Raw genomic sequence first — 14,936 nt, forward strand, 5'->3', positions numbered from 1 at the left:
CCTAGCTTGTCGTGCATTCTTTCCAAAAATTGGGACTTTTTAAAAGCACCGCGGGATACGGGACAAATTGTTCCAAATCCGAACTGTCCTGCCAAAAGCGGGACGTCTGGTCACCTTAGGTAGCACTGCTCTGCCATTCACTGTGGTGGTGGGAGAAGGGGTCGGGGGTGGCAGAAAGGAAGTGGATAGTGTATCACTTGGAAGTCGATTCTCACTAGCGGAGGCGGGTGATGGGCTACTTGGGAAAGCATGCTGGGGTCGGGGGTGGGACCAAGGTGGGTAAGCTCCACTGATGCCAAACACCTACTTCGGAATGAAATCATCGAAAAAGCTCAATGAATAGATTCACTTTACCTGATGGCCAAGACTTTCCCAAACCAAACTCACCATCATCGAGTAGCTGTCAATCACAGGGACCCTACGTCAGGACAGGGTAGAACTGCCTCTGTGAGTTTCTGAGACGTTGACTCTTTACTGGAGAGGGAAGTCCTGTCTTTCTCCCTCAGAGCGGCTGGTGGTTTCGAACTACTGACCTTGAAGTTAGTAGCCTCACTCATAACCACTATACACACTACCAGGGATCCTGGTCAAGACTTTATGGAGACATCTTGCTGAAAGAAAGACTTCAAAGGAAGCAGTGCAGTGGACAGAATTCATGAGGGACACTCCCTACTCCTATAAATTTGGAAGTTCGCACCTGTGTGCGCATGTGTGTTTTTTGCACGAATAAGTAACAGCCATTGTAGAGAGTTAGAACACTCACGGCATCATGCTCAAGGTCAAGTAGGAGAAAGCTCCTCTGGGCCTCCCAGCCTCTCATCTGGTGCCCCTTTGCGAGGCGCTGTGACAAGCTAGAGCAGGGCCAGGTGGCTGGCAGCATGGTAAAGGTCATGGGGAGATCTCATCTGTACGAAAGGAAATCCTGACGGGTTGTCAAGGGACCACCTTTGATCTGGAAGGCCCCAGAGGGCAGGCCTGTGGCAGTTATAGGAAGCCAGCTCTTGACCATGTAACCGGAAGACCTATTGAGCAACCAGGGAGGCCAGCAGCAGCCCCTGCTCAGTCCTCAGTGGTAGGCAGCAGACCCCCACTCTCAGTAGATGGCCGTGAGCTCCCTCCCAGGTTCTATAGAAATAAAACATTGAACCCCAACTATGGATGACTCTAAGAATGGGGCATCTGGGCACAGTGTCGTCTTGGCTCGGTTAACAGGGAGCTGTGAGGCGTTTGGAAGGGAGCCACATAAAAAGTGGTAAGAATGCAGCTATGTAAAGACCTGGACAACCAGTACCCACGGAGAATACTCACCATTAAAAGGCAAAGGTTGTTTGTAACTCATTGGAACCATACTGCACAAAAAGCTCCCCTTTCCCTGTGCCAACCAGGCTGGTATGTAGCCCCCGACCCTGGTACCAGCAGAAGCTGGTGGAAAGCTAGTATCTGCTAGCCTGGGCTGTGTGGACCTGACGTTCTGGGGCATGGTGGGGCGGAGGAGGAGGCTGGACAAAGCCAGTTCCCGGTGCTGTGGGGATGCTTGGGAAGCACAGAAGTGCTTGGTGTGGCCCTGAAAGGGCTTAGGCTTCCAAGGCAGAGGTTCTCAACCTGTGGGTCATGACCCCTTTGGGGTCGAACAACCCTTTCACAGGAGTTCATAACAGTAGCAAAATTACAGTGATGAAGTAGCAACAAAAATAATTTTGTGGCTGGAGGGTCACCCCCACATGAGGAACTGTATTAAAGGGTCGCGGCATTAAGAAGGTTGAGCACCGCTGCTCTAAGGCATCTTGTCTAAGAAGAAGAGAGTTGTGCTAAGAAAACAGGCACTGATGATTATTTCAATCAATTCTACCTTACAAATCAGATTAGACCAGAACATGCTCACTGCTACCGATAAGAGCCCGCAACACAGGGAATCCAGGATAGATAAACCTCTCAGGGCTAACAAGGAGAGTAGAGATACCAGTAGGATTAGGGGAGGGTGGGTGGAGAAAGGGGGAATCGATCACAAGGACCAATCTAGAACCCCCTCCCAGGGGGACGAATAACGGAAAAGTGGGTGAGGGGCAATGGAGGACGATGTAAGATATGGAAAAAATAATCTATAACTTAGCAAGGGTTCGTGAGTGATGGAGGGTTGGGGAGGGAGGGAGGGAGAAGAAATGGGGAGCGGATATCAGGGGCTCAAGTGGGAAGGGAATGCTTTGAAAATGATGATGGCGGCATATGTGCAAATGTGCTTGACACATGGAGGGATGTATGGAGTGTGATACGAGATGTAAGATCCCCCAATAAATGTATTTTAAAAAATGGGTAATTCTTGGGCTTTTTTTTTTCTTCCTTTCAGCAACTTATGTGACGTCTGAGTGGCTGAAGTCCTATGCTTGCTGCATGCTCACCTCTCACATCACTGGATTTGAGACTGTGCTCTGGGCGGTGGCATTTCGACCAAATCATTTCTCCTGGATCAGCTGGGTACCACATTCCTCCAGCTTTGTTGCATGAAGTGCACCACTCAGGACTCCCGGCCCATCCCCCCACGGGGGTACAACAACCCAAACCAAGCTCACTGCCGTCGCGTAGGGGCTGACTCACAGCTGCCCTTCGGGACAGCACAGAACGACCACTGTAGGTTTCTGAGACTGTCAATGCTTATAGGAGTAGGAAGCCTCTTCTTTCTCCTGAGGAGCTGCTAGTGGTTTTGAACTGCTGACTTTGTGGCTAGCAGCTCAACAAGCTCAACCTGTGGTATCAGGGGTTCCCTTGGCGGGGGAAAGGAGGTTGCTCAAGTTTACATAGAACTGCTGGACCCTGGATGGGTAATGATTTCCCCAGGGCTAATGACCCCAGATGCATACTACTCATATCAAAGCCCTTGAAGGTCAACTCTAATACCTTCAGGCTTTAGAGAAGAAGAAAGTAGACCATTGATTCTCAACCTGTGGGTCGCGACCCCTTGGGGGGGTGTCAAACGACCCTTTCACAGTGGTTACCTGATTCATAACAGTAGCAAAATGACAGTGATGGAGTAGCAACGAAAATAATGTTATGGTTGAGGGGTCACCACAACATGAGGAACTGTATGAAAGGGTCGTGGCATTAGGAAGGCTGAGAACCACTGAAGTAGACCCTTGCCTGAAATCATGGCTCCTCAGCTGCCACACAGGGGCTGAGAGGTGGTCAGTTGGCCAAGGGGTCTGAGACAACTTACTCGGACTTGGCCTGCAAGGCAGAAAATGGGCTCTCTCAGGCATTGACGTTTAAATCACCCCAAGGTGAATCTGTCTCAAAGCAGGACAGGTTTGAGTAGCGGGGTACCCGTGTGCGGCTCCCCGACAGATGAATCTGTCGAAGAGCATCATTCTGTGCTCTTGGCCCTTGGCTCAAGCATTCTTTGCTAAGAGCCCCTGTTGGTAGAACAGCCTGCTTCCCCTCTCATTCAGCCACCCTTAAAGTCCCAGTACAGTCCTTCCACCCAAGTCCGCACGTGGTACCACATTTCTCCAGCTCCTGCAGCTGAGACTGCCAGTCCTTTTGTCCTTACCCATGGAGGGCAGGTTCCTCCAGGGTAGACTCGGACATCCCGCCCCCCGAGAGCCTACAGTGCCATTGATTCAGTGTCCCATGGGCTCTGCACACAGTAGGGGCCTAATGAGTTTCGCAACTCCTGCTTGGTGATGCAGCCAGGAGAAGGGGGCATGGGCCCAGTCCCTCAGTGGTGTCTGGTGCCGATGACTTAGACCTCAGCGTGTCATCCAGCCCTGCTGGTGCCACTCGGACTCCCCCGGGCTGGGAGGGGAGAGGGCTTGGAAGCAGGCCAGCTGGCTGCCTGCGGCGGGTCAGTCCCAAGAGCTGTAGCACCTGGGCAGAACATGCTCCCATCAGCATCTCGATTCCCCTGGGAGGGATTTCAGAACTCCTCCTCGACTCCCCATCATGGACCCCAGCTCAGTGGATAGAGAGGTCTGAGCAGTGGAGTCCCCAGAGGCCAGGGGTCACCTCCTGCTGCAAGGTGGCGTGTCCGCTGGGTGGTCTGGCTGCCTCTGCTGCCTCTTTCTGCTCGCCTGGATCACTTCTAGTCAAATGATCTGTTAACAAACCCGTTAAGCCCTTCACAACCCTCTAATTAATGATTAACAAACCCCAGAGGGCTGAGCCCGGCGGCTAGGGAAGGAGGACTCTTGCTGGCAGAGTGGGGCGAGGACTGCCTGGCGAGGAGGCCCGCCTGACCACGACAGCGGGGAGGTAGAGTTCCCACGTCCCTGGGCTCAGGGACACAGACTTCTGGGGGTGGGGTCTGGAGCGAGAAGTAGGGTAACCGTGGGTCGGTGGGTTCGGCCCCAAGTTTGTGTGGAGAGAAACGTGAAACCGGATTGATGGAACATGTGGAGCATTCCGGAGATGTCTGTAGCCAAAGCTGCTGCCGCGATAACATTTCTTCAGCATTTAAAGGCCGTGATAAGAACCCAAGTCAAACCAAACTCGCTGCCAGCAGCCACCCTATAGAACAGGTAGAGCTGTCCCTGTGGGTTTCCAAGACTAAATCTTGATGGGGGCAGAAAGCCTCATCTCGCTCCTGAGGAGCAGCTGGTAGTTTCAAACCGCTGACCTTGCAGTTAGCAGCCCAACAGTAACCCATTAGGCCACCTACATCGAATGTGATCATTGTGAGCTTTCTACATGCCTGGCAAGGGGCTAATGACAGGTCGATAGATTAGGGGTAAAGGGGTTGTCTCCACCAAATGCCTACCCTAAGCAAGAAGTCACTGGCCATGCCACAATCGAGGGGCTGGAAAACAATCGGGCACTAGTTAGACACCTGTGGGGAAAGTCCAAAGAGACCATGCTTGGAGCCTGGCACACCATACATCAAAAAGGTGTGCCTGGACTTAGCCACTAATCCATCCAAAATGGCATGGGGAGAGGGAGGCCACCTAGGTGCAGGGGAAGGTCAACCTTCACGGGTCATCACCATAGGTGTGCCTAGCCCCAGCCAACAAGGTCAGCCAATACCCTCAACCATGCCGGCTGCCTCGTGTAGTGGGAGGGGAACAAAGTGGGTCCAAGGGCAGTCCGTCTCTCTTGGCTCCACACTCTCTTTCTTGCACTCTTTTTTTCACGTGGTTTTTTCTTGCACTGCCGTGAAGTGGCCATCTGTAGTTGTGAACTCTTGCACGATCCCTGCACAGCCTTGTACCCGTTCCAGAAATAGTGTGTACTCTCGAGACCGTCCTACCCGAAACTTTCCTTTCCCGCATAAAAGTCGCTTGGATTTACAAAAGGGCTTCTGCTGCGTGAATTCTTTCGGTGTTGAGAAGCCAGAACCGAGGTCAACCACCCCAGAAACCGAACACGAAGACGTTACAGAGATAAGGGTTGGGGAGGTGGGATTTCAAAAACTGTGTGGGAAAATGGAATGGAAAGGCTGTGGCATCCCCCCACGAACTTTTGTGCTATCAATCCTCAAAGCAAGCCTGTGAGGGTGGCACTGTGTTGCAGAGGAGGCCCTTGGGGCTTGGGGACACTCGTTTTCTGGTACCTGGTTCCTTGACTGGTGGGTAGTGGACCCATGTGTTCTGATGCACCACCTGAGCTCCGGACTGTCAGGCTGCCAGCCACCGGCTCTACCATCGTGGTGGTGTGGTGGCGGATGGGTAGGCAAACCTGGCCAAGCCTGCTGTCGATTGGATCCCCACTCCTGACGGAGGACCCCAGGCCTCGGGGCCAGAGGGCTTTCTTGGCTGTCATCTATTTTTCCCAAAGCCGTTTGATTCACCCACATGTCACATGACTCAATAATCCAATCCTATCAAGAAGACTTGTACAATGATCACCGCATTCAATGTGGGCTGTAATCTTGACGCCAGACCCCCTGCAGCACGGTGGGGGGCTTGGAGTGGTTTGGGTCACACAGAGACTTGGCTGGGCAGTAGCGGACCATGTAACTCTCTTTGTCCAGTCTGCTGATTCGGCCATGAAGGAGGCCACCCCCACAGTCACCCTGGTATCAAGTGAAGCGTCCCAGGATGCTGAGAACCGCGGATGGCAGATGGGAGGGGGGGCTCTGGATTCGGGAGCCAGTGGGGAGGCCATAGCTGTGGGCGGAGATAATGGGGTTTGGCGATAAACTGCTGCCCTGGGGGAGGCCGGCACTTTTCTGTTCACAGTGGACGCCTGGGTGTTTGTTAACATAAGCTCCCAAGGCTCAGGAAGGCAAACAGGCCCTTGGCTTGGTCACAGGATCCTGGAAAGCTGTGAACCCTGGAGGATGGTCCTGGGACCACTCGTGACAGTCACCGTGGCACACACATGTCTTATGCTCACTGTGTGAGAAGTACGGGCGGAGCGTTTCACGTGGAATAACCCGCTCATCCTTGTAGCACGCCTCGGAGCGGCTGTCATCCCCTTTTAGAGGGGGACAGATGGAGACAGCACTTCAGAACCGGTGTGCTCTGGAGGGTGTCCTGAGCTAAGCATTGGACTGCTAACCACAAGGTCAGCTGTTTGAACCCACCAGATGCTCTACAGGAGACAGAAGAGGCTGTTTGCTCCTGTCAAGATTTGCAGTCCTGGAAACCCAAAGGGGCCGTTCGTTTTGTTCTGTCCAACAGGGTCCTGTTAGGGAGGACTGACTTGATGGCAGTGAGCTGTCTGGTTTTGGGTTCTTTTTGGGGTATGCACTGGGACAGGTATGCTGGAGGGGGCTCAAGGGCAGAGAGGAGGAACTTCAGCTCTTAGCGGCCAGTGCAGGGAGGAGGGGCTGACTGGCTCGAGAACGCAGTCTCACATGGGTCCTTTTCTGCTCAGGGGCTTGGACCTTACTGCATGACCTCGGGAGACAGCTTCCCCGGGAGAAGCCACAAACACCGGTGGATGGTTCCCGACCTACCGCTCTATGCCTCCATGCATCAGACCCTTGGTGAATAGCTCTTACGTCCCGGGCACTGGGCTTGGATGCCGGGCTGGCATCTGAACTAGGTGCAGCGTGTGCTCGCTTCCACCCCAGAGAGATCTCAGTGTATGTAGCTGGGAGAACTGCCCAGGCCCAGAGCACAGGCAGCCAGGGGGTACCTGAGGGCCAGAGGTGGGGGAGGCAGGCAGAGGGAGAGGAACCCGGTGTCATCAAGTCAGTTCTGACGCCTGGCGACCTGACGCGTGGCAGAGCAGAACTGCTCCGCAGGGAGTCCTGCCATTGTGCTGCCATCCTCATGGAACCAGATGGCCAGGCCTTTCCTCCGCAGTGTTGCTGGGCCGGTTTGAACCACCAACCTTTGGGATAATAACGGAGGCCAAACTGCTCGCCTTTGGCGAGGGTGTGACAGGGCCAGACCCCTCAGGAGCCTCAGCGGAGGAGACTCACTGTGCGCCCACAGCCCATCCGCCCAGGCCAGTGGTGTGGTGGCCTGAAGGAGGAGTGGTGGCCGAGATGGAGGTTAGAGGGAAGTTCTCAGAAGGACTTCCCTGGGCCGGGTGGTGGAGGTCAGGGCTGGGACCTGCAGGCTTGAGGCTGTGGCTCCCTCTTGGGGCCATGGTTTGGGAGACAGAGCTGCAGGAGGGGCAGGTCTGCAGGGAAGAGGATTTCAGTCTGAAGGCCATTTCGGGCCTCTGGGCAAATCACACAGGGACAACAGTTCTTTACCCTCCAGCTTTAACCTCCAGCTTCTTCCAGGGTGGGTGGGTGTGGGTGCCTGGGCATGCTCTGAACACAGGGCTGGGGTAAGGGAGAGAGATGAGGGCTGGGCTGGGCTCCAAAGCTGGGAAGGTCATGCTGGGGAAGTGGAGTTCGGTGGTGTCCTGATGGGGGTGGGGCGGGGCGGGCAGTGGGCTGTCAGCCCTGTGAACAGCTTGGACTTCTCTGGTCTTGTCTGCACTGAGAAGGGCCCTGTCTTCTCACCCACCATGAGCTTCGCTCTCCGCAGAACGCCCCAGACCCAGGGTCCTGGTACTGAGCATGCGCAGCGCTGTGCACCTTCATCCTGGGATCTCCTTTCATCCCCCCCACATCCTCTGCGGTTGACTCTTGTCAGCTCTGAGCGAGCCAGGGAGTGGCAAGGGAGGCAGGGAGGAAGGGCTCAGAGAATCGCTGACTTGCCCCAGCACCACAACTGGCTGCAGAGCCGGGTCCAGTGCCAGCTCCTGCCCCGAGGTCTCGGCTTCTATTCACTTGCAGGGAACTGGGCCGTGAGACCGCACAGTGCCCTGAGGGCCAGGGCAGGGCTGGGAAGGGAGGTGGTAGCGGGCAGTGGAAGCCCCCCACTGCAGTGCACTTGCTTTGGGCAGGTCGGTCCTCAGGTTCTACAAAATCTCAAGTCAGAAGGCAAGCATCTCTCCACGACAGGTAACCTCACACTCCACTTACTGGGTCCAAAGGCAGAGGGAGCCCAGGCTGCCGGCTCCTTCCTTCCAAACACACCCGTGAAAACACAAGCACCTTTCAGAAGCTCACCAGGGGCCCCAGCGCTTGAGAAGGTCTCCACCCTCCACCCTCCAAACCACCAAGTGTCTTGGTGTAGTGGGGGCTGCAGGGGGGCCATGACACCAATCATCTATGCCCCTGGGGCGAGGAGTCTCCAGCAGGGTTTCTGTGGACCCAGCTGCAAGGACATTGGACTTCTTGGCCTTATCTGTGCTTGGATAGACTCAGGGGTTCCAATCCAACCAGGAAACACAGCACCCCGGGTCTCTTCTACCAGGATTCAAATGGGACGACCTCCTTTTCTTCCCTTATCCCTCTGCACACACGCTATCCTAGTTGGAAGTGACGTGCAATAGATATCTAACCCAAACCCCCTGCCACCAAGCCGATGCAGACTCATCGCAACCCTATTCTAGTGGTTTCCGAGGCTGTCCATCTTTCCTGGAGTGGAGCGCCTCAATTTTCTTCCTTGGAGTGACTGGCGGTTGGAACCTCCATCCAACACTGACCGCACATTATCACCAGGGTGCCTTCCGTGGGAGATGCCTCATTCTTTCCCTGACACGGAGTCAGTCCAGCTTCACAGCAACCCTGTAGCACAGAGTACAACTGTCCCTGGAAATTTTCAAGGCTGTAAATGTTTCCAGGAACAGAAAGCCTCATTTTTTTCTCCTGCTGAGTGGCTGGTGGGTTTGAACCTCTGACCTTGTGGGTTAGGGCCCAATGTCTAACTGACTATGCCGCCCAAGTGTCTGATGGAATATATGGTGTCAAAAAATAGACCCTAAAGATGGCTCCTACCCCAACATTGGGTATAGAGAAAGATTTATCTTGTAGGTTTCTTAAAATACACACACACACACACACACATCCAAAAGCCCTATATGTAGGTTTCTTAACACACACACACACACACACACACACACACACACACACACACACACACACAAAAGCCCTATATGTGCTCAATGCATTTAAATAACACTCATTAAAGTGAATTGCATGCAAGCTGCCTTCTCTAGTCACAGATGAGAGACAAACACTTGACCTATTGCAAATCAAAAAGCATTTCCGCGGCACCTTTATTTTTCAATTGGTTAAGTTTTAAATTAAAGCCCCAACACTTTTTGGGAAAGCCGATTCACATAGCCCCCACTGAAATCTCAGTTCAGTCAATTGGAAGATAATTACGAGAAACAAAATGTGAAATTTTAAATCAGGGCACTAATGAAGTCTAAAAATACCGGTGGCCCGTCCCTCCGGTTGGCAAGACCTACTCTCCACGAGGTGATCGCCCTGTAATTACTCAACCCCGGGAGAGACCAGGTTGTCACGTCAAACAATAGTAGGAAAAATCTTGGGACTTTTAATGAGCTGGATCGCCAGGCTCCCCCAGGTGGATCTTATTATAACGCCGGGCAAGGTTTCGAGTGACGAAGGAAGGAAAAGGCAAGATCTTTCCCCGTTTGTTTAGTGGTGTTTGGACTCGTGTTGATGCCAGCATGGTGCACCTCCTGGTCCCCGCCCCGAGCCAGCTGCCCGTCCCTTAGGAGTGTGAAATCCATTGGGTTTCGGAGATGCACACTCTGGAGGGGCAGAATGAAAGTGACCCACATCCAGACGCACGCAGTCCTGTCAGGAATAGGACTCTGGGATGGCCAGTGGAAGAGATTTGGTTTCATAGTTCAGGTTCCTCATGTGTATGTATACATGTACTTATATAAATGACATATGCTGTTGTTTGACATTAGGTCAGACAGACAAATTATAGCTTTAGCAATAAAGGCTTTTAAGATTAGAAATGAAGGGAGAAATTACTTGAACACACACTCACTCACTTACTCACTCCCCGAGCTCTGATTATGAGCCCCTGGTATAAGCAAGCTTCATTGTTTTCCTTTCCCTTAAATAAAAAACTAAACAAACAAAAAGGATCTCACTGCCATCGAGTCAATTCTGATTATAGTGACCCTATAGGCCAGGGCAGAACTGCCTCTGTGGTTTTTGGGGGACTGTAACTCTTTACAGGAGTAGAAAGCCCCATCATTCTCCAGGGGAGGGGCTGGTGGTTTCAAACTGCTGACCTTGAGGTTAGTAACCCAATGTGTAACCCACCCTACGACCAGGGCTCCTCATGTAGAAGGGGATAAATCAGCTGGAGATGACTGTAACTCACATGCAAGTTAAGAGGAAACAGCCATCTAGCTGGCCACCTACAGGATTCAGCAGGGCGAGGCTCAGCGGCTGGACCTGGAGGGACCTCCCTAGGTCCTCACCATCCCTGCCCTCACTTGCACTCAGTCTACCCACAGGGGCTGGAAGAGCAAGCCCCACCAGGAGGAGCCCCTTCTGTTCCCCTTCCATTGGTGGGCATGGGACCCTGGCCCCTACCTGCTGCTCAGTGGTCCAGGCACAGATATCCCAGGACTGGTTCTGTGATGGCTACTGGCCCAGTGTCCCTATGGGGCACTGTCCTCATTCCCACATCTTCCTGAACCCCCTGGCTCTGATGGATGGCGGTATTCAGATTTTGACTCTGTGCTAAGCCCCCAACCAGGGTTTCCGGTGCTGTTTGGGCTAGTCCCCTTCTAGTCGGACAATTGGCATGCTCATGTAATCTTTCAAAACCCTTCCTAGGGGAGGGGTGGGGGTGTGGCTCCCCCATGGAAGGGAGTGGAAGGCCCACCCAGTGCTGAGGGCTGGGGGCCGTCCTCTGTTTCAGAGTTGGGGGCTCAGAAGCTGGAAGCAAGGGTCTATTTATTTATTGATTGGTTTTTAAGTAATGGGAGAGGGAGCTTAACCAAAACAACTCAAACAAAGAAATCAATTTAGTCAATTTTTTTAAAAAAAAGATCTTAAACAAAGCAAGAGTTTGCCAGAATTTAGATGTAATTTTCTATAATTCTGTCATTTAAAACTAGTGCTGATTTCCCAAACAAAGGCAGTTAGGGCTCAATCAGATTGGGAATTAAATCCAACAGAGATCTAGACACGGGCTTTGTTGTTGGGATGTTTGACAAGGCCTGAAAATTACTCCAAGGGATAAAGATAGAGATTTAGGAGAGCAGGCGGGGAAGAGAACAGCTAGTTAGATTTGCTGCTTTGCTAAGATGCTAGGCTAGGCCCCCTGAGATGCAATTGCAAGGGGCTTTGAGGAATGGGCTGAGATCAAGAGCTCAGCCGTCCACATGCCCAGGCCCAAGAACACCCAGTGTCCCTTTCAAAGGAGACAGAGAAAAGCCCAGGAGGGCGGACTGGCCCTGAAAACCTGCCTCCTCTCCTGTCCAGAGCTATAAGGGACAGCTCCTGTCCTTCTGCCCCCTCCCAGGCCCCAGTCTGGGCCGGACAGACACCAAGACTGTGGTTTATCTGATGATGCCCTTTGTCCTAACCTGGAATCCCTGGGTGGTGGGGACAGTGCTCAACTCACCAACAAATGGTTGGTGGCTTGAATGTCCCCAGGGGTGCCTCAGAAGAGAGGCCTGGCAACCTAGAGCCGAAACCTCAGGCACCGGGAACCTCGTGGAGCCCAGCTCTACTCTGATGCTCACGGGGTCACCATGGGTCAGAGGCCATGCAGAAACAGCTGGGTTACTTTGTGCCCTAACTCCAGGGGACATCCAGGCTGAGGGCTCTGCCCTAGGACTACACTCCTAGTGGTCTACCTTCCTGGACTCTGTTCACCTGGGTCTGCCTTCTGGCTCCCTGGCATGAAAACTCCTCCGGGGCCAGGCTAGCTGAACGCTGAGGCTGGAGGGGCTCACAGGACCACCCTTAGGGCCTTGAAGGAGATCCCAGCAGCTCAGGATGGTTGGGGGAAGGCCAGGGAGCGATGGTCCCCTGAGTGCCACCAAGGGGGCTTGTCTGGATGGACACTCCTCTTTGTGTCCTGAATGGCCTCCGTGGGTGGGAGATGGAGGAGACCCCCAGAGGACCTGTCCCCAGAGCCCTATGGGCAGTGAGGCACTGCTTTGTATTCTGAACTTGGGCCCGGCCTCTGGCCAGGGGTGAGAGAGATCAGAGTGAGGACTGGGGTGGGAGGCAGACTATGGGCCCTGCGGCTCTCCCGGTCCTTCCTCCTCTCCCTCTTCTTGCCCTCCCCCATCTTGCTGTCTCCCCCCCTCCCCCCTCACCAAGGTCAGGTCAGGCTCCCCTTCAGCCTCTGGATCGAGGAGCTGCCGGGAGCACAGGTTGCCTTGCGTGAGGTCCTCCTCGCCTTGCGGTGTCTGTGCCTACCACAGAGACCATGTGGGGAACACAGGGGCAGCACACACGGGCAAGCGGGCAGCTTGACTTACCTTTGGGGTGCCCCGGGTCCGTGAACTCGTACTTCCCCACGCCAATGGTCCGCAGCATCTGCAGCCCGGGGGCCGAGTCAGAGGTGGGGGGCCCGTTGGTGGCAGGGGCCCCACTGGGCACAGCGGCGGACGGCTGGGCTGGCGGTTGTGGTGGCAGCAGGGGCCCTGCCAGGTGGCCGTTGCCCACAGCAGCAGGTCCTGGGCGGGCCACCTGCCCCACACCGGGCATCGAGGACACAGCCAGGGGCTGCGGGCTGGCGTACAGGGTCTGGGCAGGCATGTTGACCACCACGTTGCTCAGCGGCTGGGAGGGCGGCTGTGGGAGCGAGTAGTGGCCTGGCATCAGTGGAAGCTGGGACCCCACGTGGGGAGGCAGTGAGGGCGTCACCCCAATGACCGGGGCCTGGACGTTCACAGCCGGGCTGAAGGTGGGAGGCTGGGCCACTCCATAGGAGTGTGCGATCAGGGTGGGCTGGCTCCCGGCGGCCACCGTGGTCACCCATGGTCCTGTGCCTGCAGGGGAGACAGAAGAGATGTCATCTGTCCATTACACATTCATTTAACACATGCTGACTGTCCCCCTGGCCCTGGGCTGGGTGCTGGGGACACAGAGGTGGGTAAGGCACCTGCATCCAGAACTCCCAGATCAGTCATCTGTGATTTTCAACAGGAGCCCTGCTGGACCGCCAACCTTAAAGCTAGTGGTTCAAACCCACTGGACACCCTGCAGGAGAAACACGAGGTTGTTTACTCCTGTAAAGAGTTACAGCCTTGGAAACGCTGTCCAGGTTTGCTCTGAGTTGGCTGCAATGTAAAGAAAGCTCAAATCCTCACAGCTGGACCAGCAGGTAACGTCACGGTAAATGGAGGAACGATTGAAGTTGTCAAGGATTTCGTCTTGCTTGGATCCACAATCAATGCTCCTGGAAACAGCAGTCAAGAGATCAAAAGGCTGGTTGCAGTATATATACTTTGAGGACTGAGGTGCGCCTGACCCAAGTCAGCATGTTTTCAATGGCTTCTTATGCATGCGAAAGTAGGATACTGGACAAGGGAGAGGGAGGGAGCAGCGATGTCTTTGAATTGGGGTGCTGGCGAAGAGTACGGAAAGGACCGCGGGCTGCCGAAAGAACACACAAACCTCTCTTAGAAGAAGTGCAGTCGGAATGTGCCTGAGAGGCAAAGAAGGCAAGATTTCATCTCACGTCTTGGGACATGCTGTCAAGAGAGCGGCCCCTGGAGAAGGACATCATGCTTGGTGAAATGGAAGAGGGACCACACCTAAGAGGAAGACTTTGACAAGATGAACTGCACGGTTGCTGCTGCACCGAGGAGCTCAAACGTAAGAACTATCGTGGGGATGGTGCAGGGCTGGGCAGCGTTTGGGTCTGTTATACGCTGTGTCGTTATGGGTTGGAGCCCACCCGAGGGCGCCTGACGACAACCCCCGTGTGCTGGAGTAGACTCCGCGGCAGTGGGTGGGTGCAGGGGCCGTGGGGCTCCTTGGACAGATGGCTGTGGAGGATCAGAAGAGGAAGCAGGGTGGGCTGGGGGAAGCTGAGAGGAGAAAGCAGTTGGGAACTGGATTCAAATCTCAACTTGGCCAACTGGCAAGCTGAGAGTGTTGGGCATGCTGCTGTGACTTGTCACCGAGACTCTTCCTTCATAGCTGCACTCGGATGGCTACTCCTATGTCGCAGGACTTCTGGAATGAATTACACGAGGCACATGCATTTGAAAAGAAAAGAGTCATTTCTAGGGTGTGGTAAGTTGTAGATGAAGGTGGGTGTTTTTGCTTCCTTGGGGGGGGGGAATCCCCATGAGAGGGAGGTGGGGAGAGAATTGGAAGGTGATGGAGCGGGGGCCTGCTGGCCAGGGGCTGGGAGCTCCCTCGCAGGAGAAGAGGGTGACCCGACTGACCAGTGACCAGCGTGGGGCTGCGTCTGAGGACAGGAAACCCACATGGCGTGGCGGTGAATAGCAAGGTGAGGGGGTCAGCCTTGGGCAACGAGACAGAGTCTCCTTCTGCAGCGCGGCCATGGCCAATGCAAGTGAGGACCAGGGAGATCCTTCGAAGGAGGCTTGTTGTCAATGGGTGATGGATATTTATGGTTTCAGTCACGAGATGTGCAAAATTAGTGGGCAGCACACATTGGCGAAGAGCGTTCCCAAGACTGAGTGATGTAGGCAGTGTATGGAGGGAGCTGCCAACCGGGATTGTCCCC

At 54.3% G+C, this 14,936-nt stretch overlaps 1 protein-coding gene across 1 annotated transcript in view; it reads right to left on the reverse strand.

Annotated features, from left to right (window-relative positions):
* KLHL29 (kelch like family member 29) overlaps window positions 1–14,936 on the reverse strand; it is a 101,118-nt gene that overhangs the window by 76,667 nt on the left and 9,515 nt on the right. The window contains exon 4 of the mRNA XM_045286592.1: window positions 12,712–13,224. Coding sequence (XP_045142527.1) covers window positions 12,712–13,224 — 513 coding nt within the window. The remainder of the gene's footprint in view (window positions 1–12,711; window positions 13,225–14,936) is intronic.

The sequence above is a fragment of the Echinops telfairi genome, unplaced genomic scaffold (assembly GCF_000313985.2).
Source record: "Echinops telfairi isolate 266 unplaced genomic scaffold, ASM31398v2 ScPeMD7_9;HRSCAF=40, whole genome shotgun sequence".
In the NCBI taxonomy this organism is placed as follows: domain Eukaryota; kingdom Metazoa; phylum Chordata; class Mammalia; order Afrosoricida; family Tenrecidae; genus Echinops; species Echinops telfairi.